Source organism: Eretmochelys imbricata, chromosome 3 (assembly GCF_965152235.1).
Source record: "Eretmochelys imbricata isolate rEreImb1 chromosome 3, rEreImb1.hap1, whole genome shotgun sequence".
Taxonomy (NCBI): Eukaryota; Metazoa; Chordata; order Testudines; family Cheloniidae; genus Eretmochelys; species Eretmochelys imbricata.
The window spans coordinates 141,069,061-141,093,815 of record NC_135574.1 but is presented as its reverse complement, the minus strand read 5'-3'; the positions used below and the strand labels follow the sequence as shown (position 1 = coordinate 141,093,815).

The following is a 24,755-nucleotide window of genomic DNA, read 5'->3' as shown; positions in this document are numbered from 1 at the left end:
TTGATGTCTTAGCCATCATTCCATATGATACAACCGGAAGCCCAGAACAGGACTGCTTTATGGTGTGAAGATATTATGTCTTTATATAGTATTCAAATATGGGTCCACTTTTGTCATGCAACGTGCGCTTTTTTTTTTTAAAACAAGAGACAACAAAAAGATGTGGGATCTCTGTGATTTCTGGCTTACAAGCAGATCCTATCAAAAATTTCGCATCATAACTGGAGACTAGCAAGAACTTTCCACTGGCTCCACTTTAAATGCTATGATTTGCACTATGGGTTTTGAATGGGTTTCATTAATTTCCTGCATTTCACTGAAATTTACTTGGAGAAAATAAATCCTCTCTACTTGAACAGTCAGTGAACACTTAGCAAATGGGGCAAATCATCTTCATAAATCTACTTAAGTCAGTCCTACTAAAATAACTGCTGATCCAAATCTGCACTCCAGTTGGATATTACCATGCAAGAAGGCTCGACAAATCTCGCTGAAATTGCCTGTGATTAAGTAGAAAATGACAGCAAAACAGGACCACTGTCATCCTGCCATGCTCAGCTTTGCAGCACCACATTTATAATGGGAAAGTGGAAGAGCTTTCCCAGTTCTGAGGTAAATGGAGTCGGCAATGGTTCCTATTAAATGCTGTTTTTAATCCAACTTTTGTCATAAATGAAATGTATTGAGTGAGATTGGCTCAATATGTACAGCCCTCATCATGCGAAGGAACAAATCAAGTAAAGGGAATTTCTTCTTTTTCCACCTCTAGTGTTTTCAAAGTTCAGAAATCTGAAATATTTTTCCCCTTAAAAAGAAAGAGAATCATATGGCATTAATAACAGCTGGACCTCCAGGGATTCAAGAAGTGTGTCTCTGTTGAAAAGAGGTGGATGCTTAGAGTTGGCAACACAAATTTCAGCTGTGGCTAACTACATATATGTTTAAAATTTATCTGTGTTTGACTTTTGTAAGACATTTAATAAATGGAGGACCAGATCCTCTCTTAGGGTAAGTCAATAGAGTCAATGGAGCTATGCTGATTTACACCATCTTAGGATCTGGCCCTAAATGTTTTTTAAATGTTTAATCCAGCATCCATTTCCTTTGGCGAAATGTGGAAATAACTATATATATAGATCACATTGGCAACATACATCAATATTTGCTATTCCCAAGAATCCTATGGTATGCTGCTGAGATCTTCTATTCCATCATGCCACCCACATTCACACAGGCCATTTTGGTCACTCAGATTCTATGGTCCAATACAAACAGGGAGGAATATATTAATCCCATTTCATCTTTTAACAAATAAATGTTCATACAGCAACAGTACATGGGGCATATACAAAAACCTACTGTACAGCCTGAATCCCAATTATTCAGCTCAGAACTCCAGTGCAGAAGGGTACTCAAACCATCCCTTTTCTGTTGCACTGACACCAGCCCTTTCAACACACCTAAGCTGGATCCAGGCATTCCAAATTGCTGTGGAGAACAGGTGAAAAGTCTCTCTTACCTGGCAAAAAAGGAGGCCGCCACTGAGGTGCCGGTTGAAGTTTCACTGGAGACATAGGTGCTCTGAGAACCAGGGAAGCTGTACAAGGAGGGTTTATCTGCATTGTAGCGGTTCAGCACTGCTTCAGTCAGTCCCTCTCGACCAGTCTCTGTCATCAGCTGGGAGATCTGAGGACAGAAAGAAGGAGAAGGCTCATTAGATGTAGCCTGCTGTCTCACTCCTCTGCAACGTGATCTAACTTTTGGGGGTAGGAGGGATGGAAGAGGAGTGGTACATGTGCCACACTTTTGCGGCTCAGTGAATGAGCTTATTGCTTCCATGGTGCTGTTTTGCAGCATTCTGTATCGGTCCTCACCTCATTTTCATTAAAAGTAATGCGCTAAATGATTACCCCCTGACATCGTACGTTTCAATTATGTCTGTGGTCTTCCTTCCATTTGGAGGGGAAAGTGTAAACCATTATCCTTGCTCAGTTTCAGCACAGCAGGGCACAACGACATTAGCCAATGCTTATTTATTAGAGAAAACAACCACAAAGATCAGCAAGTACTGTACTAGTACTGAGAACCTACATTTTATTCAGGGCAAATGTGAATTGGATAATGGGCTCAAATTAGAAATGTAACAAGATATTTATTATTAAAGAAAAATATACATCTGCATTTGTTAAAGAAAGCAGCACTAGAGTATCAAGCATTTCTGGTGACACTTCTTTTTATAACAGCCCAAACAATCTGAGAAGTGAAGGAAAGTGTCATTCGGGGTCCAAGTGGACTATTTATTAGTTCTCTTGGAAACCAATGTTATAGCCACGCAGTCTAATTCTCACTGATTTTCCTAGAGGGTTTTCAATACCATTGGATTTCTCCCTCCTGATGTCCCACTATAGCAATCGTTTTCTCCTGTTGGCATTATGTGCTGTACCACGTAAATGGAAAGTCTATCAAGGCAAATGAGGAACTGCTGTCCAGTAAAATCTCAGTCCCATTCAAGCCTCTCTGGCTTGAGTGTTGATGCCTGTAACCGTGCAGAGGACAAAAAGCATTTTTTTTCTAAGTGCCATGAAGAACAGATGCTGTTTGTCTAGGACCTGATCCACTAAAATCAATTGAAAGACTCCCTTGGACTTCAGTGGAAGCTGAGTCAGGCCCTGACAGAGCAGCCCAGCACAAGTGTGACTATTTTTCATTTTAAGATTCTAGCCTGAAATTCTGCTTTTGCTTGGACCTATGTCAGTACTTCATAATCCTCTATTGTACCTCATACACTCCCAGTCCTTAACAAATTCCCTTCTCTTCTTTCCTTGTGGCACACACAATCACGTTTTTGCATACCTATCTGGGTGTACCTCTGCACTGCTAGACCCCTCCCAAATCATAGTTTAAATAGTTCCCCCCAAACTATTGCTAGCAACTGGTTTCCTTTATGGTAGAGCTTCTTCCTTCCACAAAAGGTTTTCTAGTGTCCAATGTCCATCTATTCTATTCTACTCTGGTTCTTATGCCACCCTCATCCCATAGTATGCTTAATGCACTTCTAGAAGTACATTAAACAATGTGACTAGAAACTATACAGTGCAGTCTTATCTTTCTCCCTGGGTGGAGAAGGGGGGGGGGAAGGAATTATGTGAGGGATTTTTTAATATGTATTTTGTGTTTGTGGTGCTATATATTTTAATTACTGAAGGTGAGGCTGACATGTGCCTTGCACTTGGAAAGGAAAATCTGAGGTCTGTGGAAGATCTTAGATCCTGCAGAAGCTCATTCCACAGTCTTGGATTGACCCATTACAAAACAAGATTTATCCTTAGGATGTATGATTCCATTATGCCCGACTTTAGGCCTCAACTTTAGGCCTTCTTTTTAGACATTCTTGGCCCAGACAATTGTATGTCTTGAAGATAAGGATCTTGAGTTTGACTTTATATTCCAAGGGGAGCCAGTGTAGACAGCAGAGGTTGCGCTGCACAATCTTCTCATCCCACTTATTGCTCCCCCCAACCCTGTCTTGCTGATCTAGTGCATGGAAGGAGTAGCACTCTCAGTAGCACTATTACTAATAGTTTTAATTTGGCTTCTAGGATGTCTCATGCATTTCTACCATGCACTACAACCAAACATTACTCTCCAGTGCTCTACGAAGAGATAAAGTGTCTGCCTTCCTTGTGACATCTAAAACTGTTCCACACAATAGTCAGTCAGCCCATGCTTCTCCCAACCCTCACAAACCCAGCTAGGCAATGAGTGAGTTCCTCACAACTGTGCCCTGTCTCACCCAATTACTCAACAGAACTAGACTGTCATCTGCTGGAGTGGTCATCAGCTGAGGATGGCAGCACGCATCTAAGCCTAACCTTCTCTTGGATCCTCCACCCCACATACCTAAACTCAGGGAGACTGCCATTAATCAACAGTCAAGGCCAACAAGAGATATGGAGCTGGTATATCCTCCCATAGGAGCTATGGAGTTGATGAAAGATAAGAAGTGGACGAGTTGAGTTATCTCAGTTGCAATTTGAAATTGTAGTTTCTCCATATACTTCCATGAACCAGATAAGGATTTTCACAGCCTGTGCAACATATTTGTTTTAGCCACAACAGACCTCCAAAAGAGCAGGAAGGCGTGGCTGACAAGATGCACTCGTAGCCAACTGTGCCACAAATATTGATTCTACTGTCTCAAAAATTGCGACAGCCAGAAAATATCCTTCACCTCATCTGTAGATAAACTGCAGCTAAACAGTCTCCACACTTGTGGAGACACAGAGTAGGAAGGTCATGGATGTATATGAATGCAGAGCTGTCAGCATGAATAGAACAATGAAAATGTTAGAAATAAAGACGATCAAACCTATTCTGGATGCTTTCTGGAGGGTATGACCTCATGCCTCTTCAAAATTTGATTGGGCATTTTGTATACTGGCTTTTGTGTACTCCATTTTTAAAAACAGTGAAGTGTGCCCATGTTCCAAAGACCAGGACTAAAAAATGCTCAAATACTTACTGGATAGACATGGGGTGACTTTGAAAAGACATAAAAAGAGAATGTCCCCCCACCTACACACACACACACAGAAACTGAATCAGCAAGTAGCATGTTTGTGCCTTTTAATACATAAAAGCAAAGGTCTTAAACAGCCACTACTTATCAAGTCACTTTTTCTTACACTAAAATATTAATCAAAGGGATTCAACAAGAAGCTGGAAATAACAGAAATATATTAAATCCTGAGTTTCTATGATATCTTAGTATGTAGGGGATGGGATAGAGGAGACAAATACAGTTGAGTTGAGGAGATGAATATCCTTTTGTGAAGTACAGAGGAATTTTGTTTATGCAAGTGTACACTAATCCCATTTTTCAGGATTTTCAGTAAAGCTTTTTGTAACACTGTACCAATATACTACTACTACCACCTAGCTCTTACGTAGCATTTTTCATCAATAGATCTCAAAGGACTACACAAAGGAGTATCATTATACCGAGTTTACAGATGGGGGAAACAGGTACAGGAAGGGAACTGATTTGCCCAAGTTCACCCAGGTGGCCATTTGCAGAGGCAGGAACAAAACACGTCTCCTGAGTCCCAGTCCAGGGCTCTATCCATGCTAAAAGGTTGGTACTGCTGTTCAAATTTGTATATGTGAAACATCTGTGTAATGATTACCACCATAGTCTGCAGGACAGACTGTGGTTAACAGTTCTCCTTCCTTTATCCGCACACACCCCTCTCATCAGTTGTTGCACAAAGCAGTAAACGGCTGGTGATATTTACACATCTGTCAAGAGCAGGCATTCTATTTCTAGTGTAGAAGTTTGCTAATCCCAGCTCCACCCACCTACCCGCCAGAAACTGGAGAGAAAACTCTAGAACACCAGGCCAGATTCTGAGTTGTGCCTCTGAGAATATACACCACAAGGTGGTGAAGGGCCAAGGCAGCTTCATGCCACTTTTGAGCCCCCACAATTTTTGTATCTGGCTGGGGATGTAAATGGCCCCCCAGTGTAAGTCCAAGCACTTCTTGAGGGGCTTGAATTTATGGTGCCATCCCACAGCTGTATATGGGCCATTCCATGGTGAGCGCACACACACCCCCAACACTCTGGAGTATGGCTGCCAAAATGCCACCTACAGGATCACTTTGTACCCAGGAAGCTGCTAGCTGGGGGAATTGGGCTTCTTTCTGGCCCCTTTATACCACAGGAGCCATGAAAAGGGGCTCGAGTACAGTTGAGAATCTGGCCTGCTGTGTCTGGACTAGGAGACCAATCTTGAAAACTCTCACTCATTCCCACTGATGTCAAGGTGACTATTCATGAGAGTAAGGGCACGGGTAATTCAGATCTGGGAATCTATAAACAACTGATTTAAAGCTAACATTATTGCATTTGCCTCTTTATTGGACCTGGCTACAGTGGTAAGTAGGAGGAATCCCACGACTCTCGTCAAAATTATTGTATCAAACAGAGCGAGCTGCAGATTTCCTGCCCGCTGGTGCACTTCATCCTCTTCTTAAGATGGTGTTAATTTATCCCTGCCAAGTCTGACATTCATATATGGGACTTAAAAATATATATTTGAGAAGAAAATAGTTTGCCTTTAGAACACATGAGGTGTCAGATATTTAAAAAACAAAAATTCACAGGGCAGACACCTGCAGTAACCCTTCCAGCATTTCCTTTCCTTCCCACCCCAAGTCAAATCCTGTGATCTAGCATCAACACAATCAGTCTATCTTTCAGGAACAAAGTATCAAAGTATGCCCAGCATATACATTAGGCTGTTCAGTGATGCTGCCGTCCGACTGCTATAGACTGGTTATGAGAGCGCATTCTGGATTAAAAGACCTTAATAGATTTTCCCATTCTCTCACCTCTCTCCTCTGTGAATACATGCATTCCTTGTACCTCATGGTTTAACACAAGTCAACAGGACACATTTTGAGAAAGTCTTTTGTTAAAATATTGGCAGCACATCACTGCCTCGATCAGCAGCAAAAGACAAAGCATGGAACAATGCAGCCTTTCATGCTACAACAAAAGCTTCCGAGTGAACGTGGGACAAAACATATGTCGCTCCTCAGGCCCCATTTGTTGTCCTGTTATAAAAATGAGACACCTCCTCCACCTCCTCTTTTGCCACATCCTCAGAGTGAACAGCAATGGCTGGTGATAGATCATGATTTAAATTCTCTACTTTAGGAGAAAAAAAACATGGACTTGTAGTTTAACCACAGAACTTGATGTTAGAACCCTGGCTGGCTATCCCTACCCCTATTAACTAAACCTCAGGGCACCTAAGTTTCTCCATTTGTAGAATGGAGTTAATAGTATTTACATAGTAGGGTGCAATTCATTAATGTTTGTAAAGCATCTTCAACTGGAAGGTGCTATAAAAAAGCACATATTATTACTTATGTCATGGCTGAAGTTTGCCTTGCTTTGGAGGGAAGCAGAATATTTGGGGGTCACCATTAAATCTAGTTAAATTCAGCAACTACTTAACAAATTAGATGCACAGACTATCAGTGTCTGAGATACTGAATTTAAGCTAAAAACCTGTTACTGAAGGTTAGTTGACACAATCTGCAGTATTCAGCAAGAGATCCTTCTAATCAGGGAAGAGATAAGATTGCTAGCCACAGGAAGGTGATAATAGAAATCTCTCTCTCTCTCTCAGAGACACACACACACACACACACACACACACACACACACACACACACACTTACTTACTTTTCCTGGGCAATCTATTCTTTCTTTCAAAATAGCATAACCAATATTAACCCCTAAGGAAATGCCTGTCTGGCTTAGCATTTCAGAAAAAAGGGAATTCTTCTTCTAAAAGGAATGCATCTGATGAAGTGAGCTGTAGCTCAAATAAATTTGTTTCGCTCTAAGGTGCCACAAGTACTCCTTTTCTTTCTTCTAAAAGAGATCACTCTAAAAGATTACTAGATAACGAGAAAAGAAAAGGAGTACTTGTGGCACCTTAGAGACTAACCAATTTATTTGAGCATGAGCTTTCGTGAGCTACAGCTCACGAAAGCTCATGCTCAAATAAATTGGTTAGTCTCTAAGGTGCCACAAGTACTCCTTTTCTTTTTGCAAATACAGACTAACACGGCTGTTACTCTGAAACCTAGATAACGAGGTTATATTTAAAGGATACCTTACCCAAACTTCCTATACACCATGAGCATCATAAATATTTTGGAAGAAAGTTTAGTAGCCTTACTTTTGTTTTATCTCCATCATGTTTCATAAAACTAATGAAAAGCAATCACAGCATGTATTACCTACCATAAAAGCCCAAGGCAGTATTTTTAGGTGAAACACAATACAATCAGACTTTTGGTTTCCCTCAAATCTTTTGGGTGTGAAACTTGGTTTCTGATTACATCTTTGTTGACACTTCTAATCTGACCCTCACCCTTCAGATATGAAGCCATTTCCCCTTTTGAGCTACTCCAAAAAGCAGTGTAAATGTGGAATATTTGTTCTTCGCATGTCTCCATCCTGCCCAGACCCATGAATGAAGCAACATAATAGAACAGTCACTGAAGATACAACTCATGATGCAATAAATCTAATTGCTCAAATCAATTCCAATCTTTCGTCACTGATTCAACCTGAAACATTTTAGTTTTCATTTAAAAAAAAAAAACTTGCCTTATTTGATTTTTCACTTGCTTAAAAATAAGAAAACTTTAAAAAATACTGATTAATGATTTAGCGAAACAAAATAATGTAATAGCAGCCTTGGACAAATCAAGCCTAGCGAGATATGTAAAGCAAGTAACTTCTACCATGGCAGGACCAGGGCTGATAATATACTTTCAATTACACCTCAATTACTCGCTTCCTAGGTAACCGAATGTCTGCTTTTCAGCTCTACGCAGGAAATGTTGATACTCCGCTTCGAAGGGAGAAGCAAAATGAAGAGAGAAGAGGGAAAACTGCCCTTCTCAGGAGTCAGAGTAACAGCCGTGTTAGTCTGTATTCGCAAAAAGAAAAGGCGTACTTGTGGCACCTTATAGACTAACCAATTAGCTCATGAAAGCTTATGCTCAAATAAATTGGTTAGTCTCTAATGTGCAACAAGTACTCCTTTTCTTCTCAGGAGTATACAAACTATTGGACTGCCTCTCAGACTTGATCTAAGCAATTTTCCCCAGGTGCAAGCCACTTACTGAGCCTTTTGAGATTGAAGGCAAAAGCCCTGCCCAAAGGTGGTGTCATTTTGGGAAGAAAAGCACCAAGTTCAGTCCTCCAAGAACTGCCAAAAAGGCCACTTTGGATCAGCAGCAAGCAGAACCAAGGATTGGTCCTCCAGCAGGTAGAAGGGCTGGGAGCAGGCAGAAGCCAACCAGAACCTAGCAGGCAAGATAAAAAGAGCCAGCTTCTTCTTCCAGTGACCGTTCTGGGTGAAATTGGGACAGGGAGGAAGGATATCCCCCTGCTGTGACCGAAGAAGCCTGGCCTGACAGTACCTGTTGTTCCGAACTCTGACAGTGCCTGCTGTTGAGCCAGGATATGTTTGGTCATTTTAAAGCCAACGTGGCCCTTTTGAGCTGAATATTAATTTAATGTGGCAAAAATCATAGATTCATAGATTCATAGATATTAAGGTCAGAAGGGACCATTATGATCATCTAGTCCGACCTCCTGCACAATGCAGGCCACAGAATCTCACCCACCCACTCCTGCAATAAACCTCTCACCTATGTCTGAGCTACTGAAGTCCTCAAATCGTGGTTTAAAGACTTCAAGGAGCAGAGAATCCTCCAGCAAGTGACCCGTGCCCCAGATGGGCTTTCTTCATGAATCATTGGTTCAGGAGAGTCTAGGACAGGGCCATACTCTACTATTCACCCAACTATCAAAATAAAGTTGGTACCTCAGGGTACAGAGTGAAAAGGAGGAGCAACCCCTTTTCCCAGAAAGACCATCATTTATCAAAGTAAAATGGGGGTTGTAATTTGAGGCCACTGGGGGAGAAGTGACCTTTCAAACCCCCACACGCACTACAGAGCACCAAGAACTTGCACTGCTTCATGTATCGGTCTCAAGCCACTTAACACAGCCAGATGGCAGCCCAGGCTTTCATTTGGACTTAGGCAATAATAACTCATGGGGGAAAGAATTTGGGACTAAATAACAAGAAGCCGCAGCTGAAGGGATTGTCGTAGCCTACAGTACCATGGCTTTACCCAGGGTCACTAAGCTAGATTTTTTTTCCTCCTGCAACGGCGTATTAAACAATGACAGCTTGAGGTCCTTGGCTACAACAATCCACTATTGATGCAGAAGCCAAGTGTAAAGGGAGTAGCTGCTAGACAAGAGTTCCCCTCAGAATACAGTCCTTTGATAGGTAAGGGCCATGTGCTCCTAAACTGAAAACTCACATTACACAGTGTCTGGTGCTGACTGCAGCCTGCCACTACGTGCAGTCCAGAACCCCACCTTCCAAAATGGAGAATGGCCGGTGGTTTCTGCAGTCACACCCTACATCCTTATACAACAGCAGCTACAGAGTCAGTGCACCCCTCAGCCTCTGCGGAGCCACAACTGCAAATTAAAGCCACCCTCACACAGCGTAACCATCCCTCCATGAGGGTGAATCTTCCTGGAGTGCAGGGAGGTACAAGTGGCATACCTGACAGCAGCAGGGAATCGCACACTACCCCCCAGCTTTACATCCCAGTAACCTTGAATTCACCTCAACTCCAAGCCATTTTCCTCTGATTCCTGGCTCCTAAGAATGTTATCTCCTAAATTAGGGTGCAGTATTTTTGAAGGGATTTTTAATCTTTCCATGGTTTCCTTGGGAAAGGCAAGAACCGCACCACTTACTCAGCCAATTGGCCTCCCTCCCTCTTCCTTTCACCCATTCACTCAATAGCACTCATTCTTTCCCTACCTTTTGAACTTCATTTGCAGGGCAATGGCTGTGCCTGGACCTGAACATTTGTAGTCCACATTTTAACCTTCCTCTCTTCAAAAGAAATATTCAATAGGAATTGTGGGAGCGGGGGGTGGGGGGAGGTGTTTCTGGCAACAATCAAAGCTTTATTACAAAGAGGAAATCTGCCCTATCAAGCCTCTGCCACTGGCTCCTTCACTTGAGCAGTATAATCCCCCACATAAAATAATTTAACAAACATAGGAGGGTGTATCCCGAAGCTTCTTCAATCACTTAGACTTTTGGGAGACGCATGTTTTGATTTGGCCTTGTTATACTTTCTGTTCTGTTAAATTGCCAGTGCCCCCCTGAACTATGTTGTCCATTGAAGAAACAGAACTCTTAAGTATACAGAGAAGCAGTATACTAAGGCAGACAAAGTACAGATCAAATCTGCCTCACAAGGTCCTATTACATGGACTATAGCTGAGTCCTGTTTCCTATAAAGGTGCCTCTTGAGCAGAGGAGCAATTATGTTTAAAAAGGTAAAGGCTATGGGGAAACCACAAGCCCTGCAGCATTTCTAAGAGGAACATTCACAGGATAGTCAAACATTCAGGGAGAGGAAATGTGTCCCCCCCTTGGGGGCTGCACCTGCGCTCATGTGGAAACTGCAGGTCCAAGTATGCAATGATCCATTTTAAACCGAAGTGGCCAGGAAAAATGTGGCTTCTCCTAGAACTGCTGATATATCCTTAAAGCATGGTTGCCCTCATTTTATGACTGACCCACTTTTCATAAAAGTGAGGATTATATAGTGTTACAAGAAACATTCACGGCCTCTGCATCTAACATCTCTTACCAGCAATCATGAGGAATTCTTCCATTTCTCCCCGAGGAAGCAAGTCACAGGATAACATATCCCTAGGCAGATAAGCTAACCCCTTTTTGAATGCCAGGGGACTCTTCAGACAGGCTAATTCCCCTGGGGTCAGAATGAACCCTGAAAACCTCATAACTAAGATGTGCAAGCTGTTTGGCAGGCTACAGAAAGCCAAGAAAAAGAAAATTTAGGGTTAGATTAAGCATTTGCTGTTAGCCCAGTGTGAGGGGAGATGCACAGCTGTGCCACCAGAGGGGTAACTCAGGGAAGGAATCTGTCTTCTGAGAACCACAATTCCTTCACTATTCCCCATTGACTCCCTCCCTGGGGATAATAATCTATTACTGTGCTGGCTGGCACATTATGGGGTGGAGTTAAGACTGACCATTCTTGTGCAGAGTGGGAGAGGGGGTAGAATTAGAGGATTCCCTGCCCCCTCAATTTACCCCTAGGCCTGCAGCAGTAACTGCAAAAAGGCTGCACAAGGGCCACGGGGGGGGGGGGGGGGGGAGATCTTACTCCCTCTTAAACTCTGTATGGCTCCCCAGAGCTGGGCCATGATCAGACCCTTTGTGATGATCAGACCCTTTTTTCTTGAGTAAGCTGATCCTGTTCAAACAGCCTAGGCCCAAATCGCCCCCTCTCTCAGAAAATACCACAATAGATGGTTTGAGGAAGAGAAAGTGCACAAGGTTCCCCACATGGAGTTTCTTCCAAATTATTCCATGGGGAGGGGGACGGGTATTAATACTAGCAACACCTGCCAACAACATGGTAGTGCAATAAAATGGCTTCCCATCTCTGGAGTTTGCCTCCAACCTTCATAAAATACCTCTTTTAAAATGGCTAATTTATGAAAGATGTTAATTCTCTTAATTACCTGCATTTCCTGCTGCTATGTCATAAATCGTTCAGATGGAAATGGTGGTTTTTTTTTAAATCCAACTTTTATTTGCTGCCAGATTTGCAACAGGACATTCTTTTTCGTTGTTCAATTTAAACACGTATTTCACACTTCCAGATTCAGTGCTTATATTTAATCCCTTTGTTGTGTCAGGTACTTTTCAGACATCAACAGCTACGGCCAGAGTAGCAGCGCTAAACGCACTAAGTTAAGAATTGCGGTAGCAATGTAAGATTCGTGTGGGTGAAAGAATGTGTACACCGGGGTGTGTGTGTGTGTGTGTGTGTGTGTGTCTCTACATGCACATGTGTGCAATCTGAAAGTTGGGGCAGGTCTGTTCTGCAGCTGAAGCACAGAATTTTAGGTTAATTGCTGAGCTAGGACAAACTTAGGCAAACCTTCATTTTGCTGACCAGTTACTATTCTACCCATCATGTCACGACATTATAAGAAGTTCAAATCTTACTGTAGCTGCTACCAGATCACCAGCAGCAATCTGTAAACCATTGACCTTTCACTTCTCTTCTGACAGGAACAGTACTTGAAGCTACCAGAGTATGTCAGCATGTGGGCTTAACTTAAATGGCATTACTGACCCAGAAAGCAACCTCTTTCTATCTATAATAAGCAATATAAAGTACTTCTTCATACAGAGACATCTAAACTGGATCATTAGTCTTTACTTCAAAGAAATATGACAAAGTTCTGCCATGAAGAAGGGGGTGGGAGGAGGAAAGAAAAATTATTATTCTGCATTTTCAATATTTTATAGAAACAGATACACAGGGCAACTAAACAAACAGACCAGGGGAGAAGTTTTCATTCTATTGGATTGAATTACTCTAAAGACCAGTGAAGGAACGTCACCAGTTTTCCCCAGCTTGGATTCTTGTCATGTTTAATGCACAAGAATGCTACATATGCAAATTCTGCCCATCCTACTAGTCACCTCAAGACTTTAGTTCTCTTCTTGGTTCTAATCAGTACATACTTCACCATTGTCTTTTATCCAGCTGTTCTTTGCAAGTGTAGTCAGATTGTTCTCCACTAGCATTTCCCATCCCCAAGGGATGCAGCAAATATCTTGAACCCATTTAGAATTTAATGTCATTTCATCTCCTTCCCCTTCCCCACAAAGTAGTAATAGGCTGAGATGATTTTTTTTCAAAGCTTTTTATGTATACAGTATTTTTGAAATTACTGCCACAGGTTTAACTATAGTAGTGTTGGCAGATGCCACAAATTCTTCTCTCCCCAAATACATTGTACGTCATCATTCCTCCTATGGTTATCAATACAGTACTTTATAAAAGTAAAGACTAGGCCAAGAAATTGGTCTTGCAACTAAGGCACATGCTTTTCAATAACTTACTTTGTTTCAAAAAAGCAGGTGGCTGTTCTCTGCTAATTCGACTGCTCTGATTTTGTGGTGTTGAGTAAAATTTTCAAAAGCCCCTAATTGGCTTAGGAGTAAATTTCCAATGATTTTCTATGACACGTAGACTCCTGTATCACTTTTGGAAAATGTGACAGGCTCCTAAATCACTAAGGTTGTTTTGAGAATTGTACCCATTGGTTCAAATCCCACTCATCTTACTCAAGCAAATAGTCCCACTGGTTTCAGTGGGTCTACTAGATGAGTTTGCCAAGCAGAACATGGCCCTAAAGGGCTCAACTATGCCTAGATAGACCCACAGCTAGGTAAGAAGTGATGAGGAACTGAGCCATCCCAGGGAGAGTTCTAGGAAGAATTGTTCTCCCAGGCCTGCAGAAGAAGTTAACCTGTGGCTACACGCCTAAACGGGTTACAGCAGGCTATGCTCCATGTATCTGATCAGTTCCGTAGGCTGATGCAGAGGGGAACTGTGATTGTGTCCATGTGACACTTTTCCCCACCCACAGACACTTTTTCAGCCACAAAGAGAACAGGCACACTCTGACCCAAAGGATATAGAAGCATGGCACTTAAATAAAACGTTTTAATTAAATAAATAAATAAATAAATAAATAAAGTCTGGGAAACTCATGACTGATTTTTTTTTTTTGGTTGCATTTTTACACCATCATATTTTTCTTCTACATGCTTTTCTCTACCTTTTTCATATATGATCATGCACTTAAAACTGATGAAATAAGAGTTAACCTCTCATCTACACTTATTAATTCTCTTTATAGTACTTTCTCTCTTAGCGAGTAGTTAGTATTTCAAAGAGGCAGCAATCTGAAGATATTCTGCGGAAATTCTTTTATGCCCAGATCCAGGAAAGCATCTCTTTTCAGGAGGGCAGTTAAGCATACACTTTAGCACTGTGCTAAATCAGGGCCTCAGGAACCCATCCTGAGAGGTGCTGAGTGCCCTCAACTCCCATTGGCTTCAGTGAGAGGTGCAGGCAGCAAGTATCACATAGGTGCAGGATGGAGTCCTTACTCTCCAGTCCTTAAACTGATGTCTCCTTTCTCTTGTGTTTGAGTCTATGTGGCATAACACTGCAGCAATTTCTTCCTCCAACTTTCCCCTCAGCATTCTGTGCACTTTCTAACAAAGAAAGACCTAATTTTTCTGTCATTTCTGAATAACTAAGCAACTTCTCTCCTTGTTTCCTTCTGCTTCCCCTGTTGTGTACCTTCTGTATTTCTCTATGATCCTTTATAGCAAGAGTCTAAAGCTACAGAATAGCCAGTTCCTTCCTGTTAATTATATTTAGTGAACAAAATTCATTACCCACCTAAATGGACACAGCTCAACGGATATAATTGAAATTGCACTCACTTATGCTAGTGACAAGTTCCCCCAGTGTTGTATGCAGGATCCATAATTTGGTTTCCATTTTTGACCACTGATTACTAGATATTGTCCCAAAGATTTTAGCATTTCAATCCTAACTAATAGGACACATTAATAATATTATGACAAGAGTTGGGGAAAGCTCACTGAAGCTGGTGCCCTTCATTCAGGATAAATGTAAGAAGCAGTTAAGTCCCTTTTGGGAGTAAGGTAGCTAAAATAATAGGCACCACTGCTGAGCTATGTGGGCAGAGGAGTTTCGCTGGGGGCTGAATGCAAACACAGGAGGCTGAGTATTGTTTAGTGGAGGTATGTGTCTGTGTGCAGAAGCAGACAACAAGAGAAGTACTGGTAACACGGCCCTAGGAGAATGCAAAGATGGGGAACATTTGGGGACAGAGTGCTGGCTGGAAAGAGGGTTGGAACCATACACGAAGAAACTGCCTCCTGTTTGATTCCTACTCTGTTCAGAGAAACAGGATTTTGTGTTTATTCTTTGTAAATAAACAGGATTGCATCAGAGAAATATCTGAGTTCAAATGAAACAACCTGCAGGACACTGAATACTGGTTAACCACTCAGGTCAAAAGGGGTAACAATATTATTATTTCAGAGTAACAGCTGTGTTAGTCTGTATTTGCAAAAAGAAAAGGAGTACTTGTGGCACCTTAGCGACTAACCAATTTATTTGAGCATAAGCTTGAGCTGTAGCTCACGAAAGCTTATGCTCAAATAAATTGGTTAGTCTCTAAGGTGCCACAAGTACTCCTTTTCTTTTTGCGTATACTTTACAGTATACAGTATAAACCATTTGTAGACCCACAATCCTATCATGAAACAGTCATGCTGAATTATATTGGCCTTTGGCTTTGTGCTAATTGGCTCCCTTTCCAGTTCCCTTTTTTTAATACTACTGTGGGGCACATTCCTTCCTCTAGGTCACCAATACACATTTGTAACAACAGTTAATTTAAGAGTTATCAGGGCTAATGGGAGTTGCCATGTAATTGTCTCGTTTCCAGTGGAGTCACCAGGCAGTTGCTACCAAAAAAAAAAAAAACCCTCTGTTCTGCAGAAGCTATGTAATCAATTTGGAGTGACCTGTGCGTAAATTTAACCAGGCTGGTTCATCTAATATTAACCTCTGTCGTAATACATACACACCTGTCTTACTTTGAAGTTAATAATAAAAAGTGTCCTGCTGGGGTTTTTTAATTATTTTTTATGACAGCAGCAACCATCAGTTTTAACAAGAAATACATGGAAAGAATTCAGAAGGTGCCAGGAAGGGCTTTCAACTGGGGCTACTATCAGGACAGAAACAATTCCTTCCTGGTCCTGAAGGTAAATGCCCTGAGGTATAAGAGTTGGATGCCCTTAACATTATCTTAGTTTGCATAGCTACAGACATTATTAGTGGTCATAAAATCATCCAGGTACAGTATTTGACTTCATGACCTCTTCTAGTAGTGAATTCCACAGGCTGACTAGATGCTGTGTAAAGATATATTCCCTTCTATTTGTTCTAAGTTTACTGCCTTTCTGTTTCATTTACTGCCCTTTAGTGTTCCCTTGTTTTTGTACTATGGGGCAATGTAATAAAGGGTCCTTCATTATTCTGAACAACTCAATTAAGCCCCCTCTATATATTGTAAATACTCTGGGGCAGGTATTTTCTCCATGCTGGCCCCAACTCAGCAAGCTAATTTGAGGCCAATGGGATTATTTGTGTGCTTAAAATAAGGCACGTGCTCAAGTGGTTTCCTAAACGGGGCTGTCTGCCTCTCATACAGTGCCAAGCATGTTTTCAACACTTAAATAAATTCATCGTCTTGTTTTCTTTCCAGGATAAATCGTACGTTTGCAATTTCTCATTTCATGCAATCCCTCTCATGCGTCTTAAACTGTTCGTTGGATTTATTTTCAATTCTCAACTATATCTTTCTTACGGCAAAGTAATCAAATGTAGGGGAGATACAAACCAAAATTTTCCTAAGTTACCATCGATTTGGGGTGACAATTTTTGGATAACTCTCTCTATTGGTTTCAGAGTAACAGCCGTGTTAGTCTGTATTTGCAAAAAGAAAAGGAGTACTTGTGGCACCTTAGAGACTAACCAATTTATTTGAGCATAAGCTTTCGTGAGCTACAGCTCACTTCATCGGATGCATACTGTGGAAACTGCAGAAGACATTATATACACAGAGACCATGAAACAATACTTCCTCCCACCCCACTCTCCTGCTGGTAATAGCTTATCCAAAGTGACCACTCTCCCTACAATGTGCATGATAATCAAGGTGGGCCATTTCCAGCACAAATCCAGGTTCTCTCACCCCCCCACCCCCATACACACACAAACTCACTCTCCTGCTGGTAATAGCTCATCCATAGTGAGTTTGGGGCGGGGGACGGAGGGTGAGAAAACCTGGATTTGTGCTGGAAATGGCCCAACTTGATTATCATACACATTGTAAGGAGAGTGATCACTTAAGCTATTACCAGCAGGAGAGTGGGGTGGGAGGAGGTATTGTTTCATGGTCTCTGTGTATATAATGTCTTCTGCAGTTTCCACAGTATGCATCCGATGAAGTGAGCTGTAGCTCACGAAAGCTTATACTCAAATAAACTGGTTAGTCTCTAAGGTGCCACAAGTACTCCTTTTCTCTCTATTGGGCATCCCAAATCAGTGACCACTTTGGAAGATTTTGACCATGAACAGTGCTGATACTATTCTCCTCCCCCCCACCCCCCCAATCTGTTTAGTTTTTTGAATTAAATACAAGAATGGAAAGATTCACTGGCTCTCAAGGATCCATGACTAACCTGGTCCTATAGTTGTACCTGAAAAAGGCAGGAAGGGATTAGCTGGTCATTCACAAGCTGCAGTGCTGACAAATTGTGAATGCTCCTGCAAGGAGATATTTTTTAAAACTCCTTTACTCTCAGTCAAAATGATCTGTTGAGCATGAAAATTGACAATTCTAGAAATTTTGAGCTGACAAGTAAAGACCACTTAATCCAATAAGACTTGTCCCTAGTAAAATAGGATCCTACTATTCCTAAGTATAGAATCCACTGAATCTTTAATGACTTCAGTGTCAAACACCATGCTGGCCAGAACAGAGATTTAAAGTAATATAAGCATATGCAAGATCTTTTGCAATCTATGCAGCATATTCCTAGCTGCTATTCTTAACTTTGAAATGCAGTGTTGTCATTAAATAATGCAAATAATTTGCTTTTTCATTCATACGCCACATTGCACTAATTTGATTTCAAAATTCACACACATACAAATCTGCATGGAGCACGTTCTTCATTTCTTGCTAGAAATTCTGATCCTTGGTCTCTGCTGTACAATGATCCCACGTAGGCCTGTCTACCACATGAATGATTAAGATCTATCTGGGTTTGTTCCTTTGTGCCCCAGGTAGAATTATTATTTCACATACTTATGATTCAGAAAAGATGTTACCAGAATCATTTTTTAATTTTTCTCATTCCCTTACATATCCTGGTCATTTTACCTATACAAATTAAAGGAGATGTGGCCAGGGTGCGGCGGGAAGAAAGAAAGAATTTAGTGGAAACTAACAAATTTTTAGAAATTCTTGTTATTCCCTCAATCTTCTATTTTTAGACTACTAGGATTTTTTTTTATTACTGTCTTCCAGAGTCATAAAAATTAAGTAATAGTATTAAATTTGTTTCTTTCATAAAAAGGTAAAGTAACCAACATTCACTGGGCCACAGGGGCATGCACAGGAATAAAAATTTGGTTGCTTTTGGAGGGGCACTATCTGGGGCCCCTGGTGGCCGGAAAAGCTGGCTCTCCCGGCCGCAACCCCAGGACAAGTGGAACTGGCTCCCTCCCGCCCCCCAACAGCCAGTGGAGCTTGCTCTCCCCAGGCAGCTGGACTGCTGGGTCTTTCCCTGCGGCCCCAGAGCTGGAGGAGCTTGCTCTCCCCTCCCCGTCCCCGGAGGAGTTCTGTGCTCCCTCCGATTGGCGGGGGGGATGTGCCCCTGCTTGCCCCCCTTGTGCAAGCCCCTGGGGGGCCCACATCTCTACTTTATGTTATTTAATATTTGTCAGACACTGACTGTGTGTGCTCTGTAGAACACAAAGATAAGGATAGTTCCTGCCCCAAGGAGCTTACATTTTAGAATAATTCAACAAAAACCATCTCCATGAAGCTGCAAAATCAAACAGCTATTAAAATCCATTCAAGAGATTTCAGTTGATATTTATATAAGCAAACAGCAAGATTAAATTAATTGGCCAAGTGGGAATAGTGAGCAGATATACAATGGATTTAATTACAAGCGCTTTAATGAAATCCAAATCTATCAACAAACAGGCTCATCATCTGAGATGGTGTCTAAACTCTAGTAATCCATCTAAATCATACTAAGTGTTACATGGTCATTATCTTCAATTTTCATTACCTCTTAGAACTCTCTAAAGAGAGTTCTAAATGCCCATGAACTGTTTGTTTCTCAACTGATTAGAAAAATTTTGTAAAATAAGATATTTCAGAGCGATTCAAGAACAAATTTTAGGAGGTCTCTGTTTTAATTTTTTTTTCAATTAAACACCATGGACTAAGTTCTCCTCTCACAATGGTGTAAATCAGGAGTAACTAGGCTGAGGTCAGTAGAGTTGTAATGGTGTAAAACCAGCACAAGTGAAACTAAAAGCAGGTTTCATAGGGTTTTGTCTACATAGTACACGCCGTGAGGCTAGCAGACTTGGGCTAGCAGGCTCATGCTAGAACTCTAAAAATAGCTGTTGCAAGCCCAAGCCATAACAGCGCTACCAGCAGCCCTGCTAGTCTGAGTCTGTTGGCCTGGGTCTGGGAGGCTCGCTTCTGTGGGCTGTATAGATACACGCAGATTTCCCCTACTCCCGTCCCCCAATATACCTTTTACACGGAACCTAGTTGGCTTTTAGTCATTTATACCAGGGCGAGTTGAATGCAGAGTGGGCGTAAAACACTATCAGATCAGCATGGTAGCCTTTTATGCCCATAATGCAGAATCAGATTAAGACATGGCCCTAGAAACACTCCTAGGAAGAAATTGTTCCTAACAGAGAGGTTAAGGTTTCCATACCACTCTCCTCCTCCAGTACTATCTATCACACCTCAGAGAGTCTGTTTCTAAGTTTCTTATTGATAGAAGTATGGCAGTTCACTGAATAAAGGCAAAGGACATGATGCTGAGCTCAGTTACTTCAGTGTGAATCCAGAGTAGCTCCATTGACTTCAGTAGGGTTACTCTGGATTCACACTAGTGCAATGAAAATTGGAATATATTGCAAAGTGTATATTACTAATAGCAGTAATTTTCTCTGGAGGAAACGTTCTTAGAGTAAAAAACAGGTAGAAGAGAGCAGTTAATATATGTATAAAATTAAAAGTGTATTTCTGTTGACTCAATAGACCACATTCTGGTTTCAGTCCCAGTAGTGTAAATCTGGAGTAACTCCACTGATGCCAGTGGATTTACATTGGTGTAAGTGAGATCAGACACAGGACCAATACTTTTATGCATTATGGGTGAAAATCAATTGGGAGCTCAAGGATGCTTCAAGCCCTCCACACCACTGAGGCCTTGGAAGTCATGGGTGTATCAACCACACAGGGAGAACTCTAGACTGGGGTAGTTAATGGGCGGACTGTGGGCCAAATCTGGACTGCCAGATGCTTTTGAATGGACTGCAAAATTTTATTTACCTATGATCATTATTTTTGTTGTGGTCTAAAAAAAGTGTCTCTGGAGTCTGGACCTTGACCGTTACTTGACCAAGAAATTTGGACCTTGACAAAAAATTGACTATCCCTGCTCTAGACTCCATGGAGGACGGCTTTGTGCCAGGTTGAAAACAGGCCAGCACATAGTAGAGAGCAGATTGGGAGGCAAGCCATTTGAGGGCAGTAGGGTCTCTACATGGATGCTGTGGCCTTCCCCACATAAGAACAGATGAAGGGGAGAGATAAAGAAATAAACAGTTGTAATGAAGAAGGGTGATTTTTCCAGCAGTAAATCATGGGATGTTCCCTCGGTGCAAACAAAGCAATTTACACTGGATGAAAGGAATTTAGCATCTGCAGGAACTATTTTTGTGTTAAGAGCTAAAGCAGGGCAAATAGCAAGGGAGATGTACCCTGGACTAGGAAGCTTGTTAAAAAGAGCAAGATTCAAGGATGCTAAATTCACAGACTTCATAGATCACAGCCTTAAAACTTCCATAGTCTTGTCTTTTCCCAAGGGCACACTTTCAAGCGTTCTCCCCAGAAATAACGCTCCTATTTCTGATCTCCTTGTTTTCAGAAAGTACAATGGCAATATACATAAGCAGTATTGTGTATAAACTCAGTTTAATTGAAAAAAAATCTGTAAATCACGTTGTTTTTCAGGAAAGAGAAAACACAAAATGAGTCACAGCCTGATTAATCTACTATAGTGTATATTATTTGTTGGAAGGTCTTCTGTTTTCACAGTAAAGATTCTTCCAAAGTGTTATGGATCATTATTTCTCTCTTCCCATTTCACAGTCCAATCTAACAATGACTCTTTCCCACTGGTCACAAAAAATCTAAACAATGCCACCTATCCAACGGCCAACTGTTCCTGCTGCCTACAGCTAAACTAAGAAAGGTTATTTTCCAAGCTCTTCCACAAATTGTGTTTATGAGACCATGGACAAATCAGTTCCCTTCTCCGTGCACGTTTCCCACATGTGTAAAATGGAAATAATAATATTCACGTAATTCACAGGTGTGAAGCAATATGCTTGAAGTTCTTTGGCAGGAAGGTGCTATAGTATATACAACAGTTGTAGTAAGAGATTATTTTATGCCTTGCACTTTCCAATGATGTTTGTGTTTATTTTTTTCACTCTAATGTTAGACAGTCTAATCAAGAAAAGGTCTTGGGGCCATATTCTCTACCCGTGCAAGCACATGCAATTTCACTGGTGTTGTGTTTCCTTGTACTAGCAGCAAATAGGGCCTTTGGCTTTTCATGGTACCATCTAAAGGGTACTCAGTGGAGTAGAAGACATTACTGCACACAAAGTGGCGCTGCAAGTAATGGTGTTCAGACAGAGACAAAATAATAGCAAGCATTTAAACAGATACTCCACACTAAATCTGATAAAAATTGTCCTGAAATAAATTAACAATATCTTAATATTTGCTGTTTCCCACAACACAAACCTAAGCAAAGATTTAGCCAAACCAAGCCTAATATATACCAGTGCTAGGACAACACATTCCCTTTTACCAGTCTAATATATTCCCTTTCACCAGTCTAATATATACCAGTGCTAGGACAACACATTATTATTTATTGTACAGTAGTGCCAAGAGGCCCCAGAGATAAGCACCTCATTATGCTAGGCACTATAGACAAACAGACAGTTCCTGCCCCCGAAGAGTTTATATCTAAGTAGACAAGGCAGACTAAGGGTAGGAAGGGAAATGGACAAATAGACTTGAAGTGACTCCCCAAGGTCACATAACCGGTAAGTGTCAGAGCTGGGGATACATGCCACGTGTCCATCTCAGCCCATTCCGTCTACAAATTTCTGTCTCATGATTCCTTTCACAGAAATGCTGGTTCAATCTCAGTCATCAGGCCAGGCGTCCATCTCTCCTACTTTTATTTCAGCATGAACTGAAACTGATGACCTGGTCTAAAGCAATCCTTCCACATGCTCTAAAGTGCAATACAGCACTCAGGAGATAATCAGTGGCAGCTAACATTGCTTCAAGGCATTTAGGATTATGAGGCTGAAGGCACCTATGATAACTGACTAGGTCACATAGTAATGAAATAGGCAACAAAAGAGGTCATTTAAAGGTATTTTTCCTGCCAGTTATTTTTCTCCAGAACCCTCATTTATCGTGAAACAATCTAATCTGCTGATTTAGCACCTAAATCTACCCAAAAAATGGCCAAATTTAGCACATACTGTGCATGATGCTTTCAAAACTCCTCAGTGACATTTGGAGGTAAAAAGTCCTCATGTTGAAAAGTTCTCTAGAAACCTGATTAATTTCAGCTGGCGACATTGTTTGGCCAACAGGACAAAAGAGGGGTTTGCTTTAATTCCTTCAGAGCTAAAAATCCTCCAGTTCTAGGGCTTGATTCAGCTCCACTGAAGTGAATGAGAATCTTCTTGTTGACTTCAATGGGAGCTTGATCAGGATCTTAAACAATCACTGCTGAGGAATACACACTCCTCTTTATCCATGTGTGTAATGCCTATTAATATCTCTGCAGTGATGTGCCTGCATGGAGAGAAGTATATATCCTTTTTTAAACTAAGGTGTGTCCCCCTCCTCCCCCGACACACTTCAAAAAGATCATGTGAAGTCCACAGAGTATTAAGAAAATTGACTTAAGTATGTAATCAGATCCACACCAGATCAAATAAGAGTTTCACTAGATCAGAGATACGGAGGGGCCTGGGTTGTTACCAAGACAGAACTATCTTTATTAAATGCCTGCATTGTGATGACTAAGGAAATACATATGAATAAAACATACAGAGTCAGATTGCACCTTGCCTTGTCCGTGTGCATAAGTCGGCTGAGGAGTGTAGAGAGTCCTCCCATCTGGAAACACTGTCGGTGATAGACACCCAGAAGTAGCCCAGGGGAAAAGCTGAGCACTAGTGGGGGCCTGAGCTGCCTCCTCTTTAAATTGATCAGTGGAGCCACCCTCATGCTCCCCCTACATTCCCAAAGGCATTGTACCTAAGGCACAGTGCTAATGCTAGCGTCTGCAGGGGTGGTGGACTTCCAGACCACCACTGTACCAACCAGTGACTTTACAGCCATGATCTGGCACACATGGGGGGACCTGAAAGGAAAAACATCAAGGGATCAATATGTTAACCATGGTACTATCAAAATGGGACTATTACCAGAAGTCGTTCATTTCTTTGTCCTCCACAAGCTAACAACTGTGAGAAAACACTGGTACCTAAAACTGACTAATATTTAACTTTACAACTAAGGGTTTCCTCAGTTAAACCTGTTTAATCCTAGTGAAAGGGTGTAACTGAGATCAGAATATCACCCTAAATCCTTTAAATAAGGATTGCACATGCAAAGCTTGGGCCAAATTCTGCACTGACCTATATCTTGGGCAACTAATTGAAATCAGTGGAACAGCAAAGTGTGTGTACAAAGGTCCACAATTCAGCCCTTTATATTTTGTTCCAATTTGTCGTAGTTACAATTACACATCTCAGGCCAAATTCTGCCTTCGTTTATACCACTGCAACCCTACTGCAGTCAATGGGCAGTATCTACTCTCTATTATTTTCTTTATTGGCTCTCTTACTAGCCACAAACTTTGAAGGCAAATTCAGCGAATTCTTTTTTATATATAAAATAAAACTTTTTAAATCTCACACATTCAAAATGGAGCCATTCTAATGTTAAAGAAGAAGAATCCTTTGATTTAAACATTATTTAACCTTTCATTTGCAAGCACACCATTTCCTGCACTACCTGTAGAGCAGAGGTGGGCAAACTACAGCCCGCGGGACCCTCCTGCCCGGCCCGTGAGCTCCTGGCCCAGGAGGCTACTCCCTGGCCCCTCACCCCACAGCCTCACCTCGCCGCCAGCACAAGAATCTGGGCGGCGGGGCTGTGAGCTCCTGGGGCAGTGCAGCTGCAGAGCCCGGCCTGACCTGGTGCTCTGTGCTGCACGGTGGCGGCGGCGGCAGCGTGGCCTGCC

General features: G+C 41.7%; 1 protein-coding gene across 1 annotated transcript in view; it reads right to left on the bottom strand.

The window, feature by feature from the left end:
- The window catches only part of KIF26B (kinesin family member 26B), a 411,118-nt gene that overhangs the window by 241,897 nt on the left and 144,466 nt on the right, over positions 1-24,755 (bottom strand). The window contains exon 4 of the mRNA XM_077811877.1: positions 1,520-1,686. Coding sequence (XP_077668003.1) covers positions 1,520-1,686 — 167 coding nt within the window. The remainder of the gene's footprint in view (positions 1-1,519; positions 1,687-24,755) is intronic.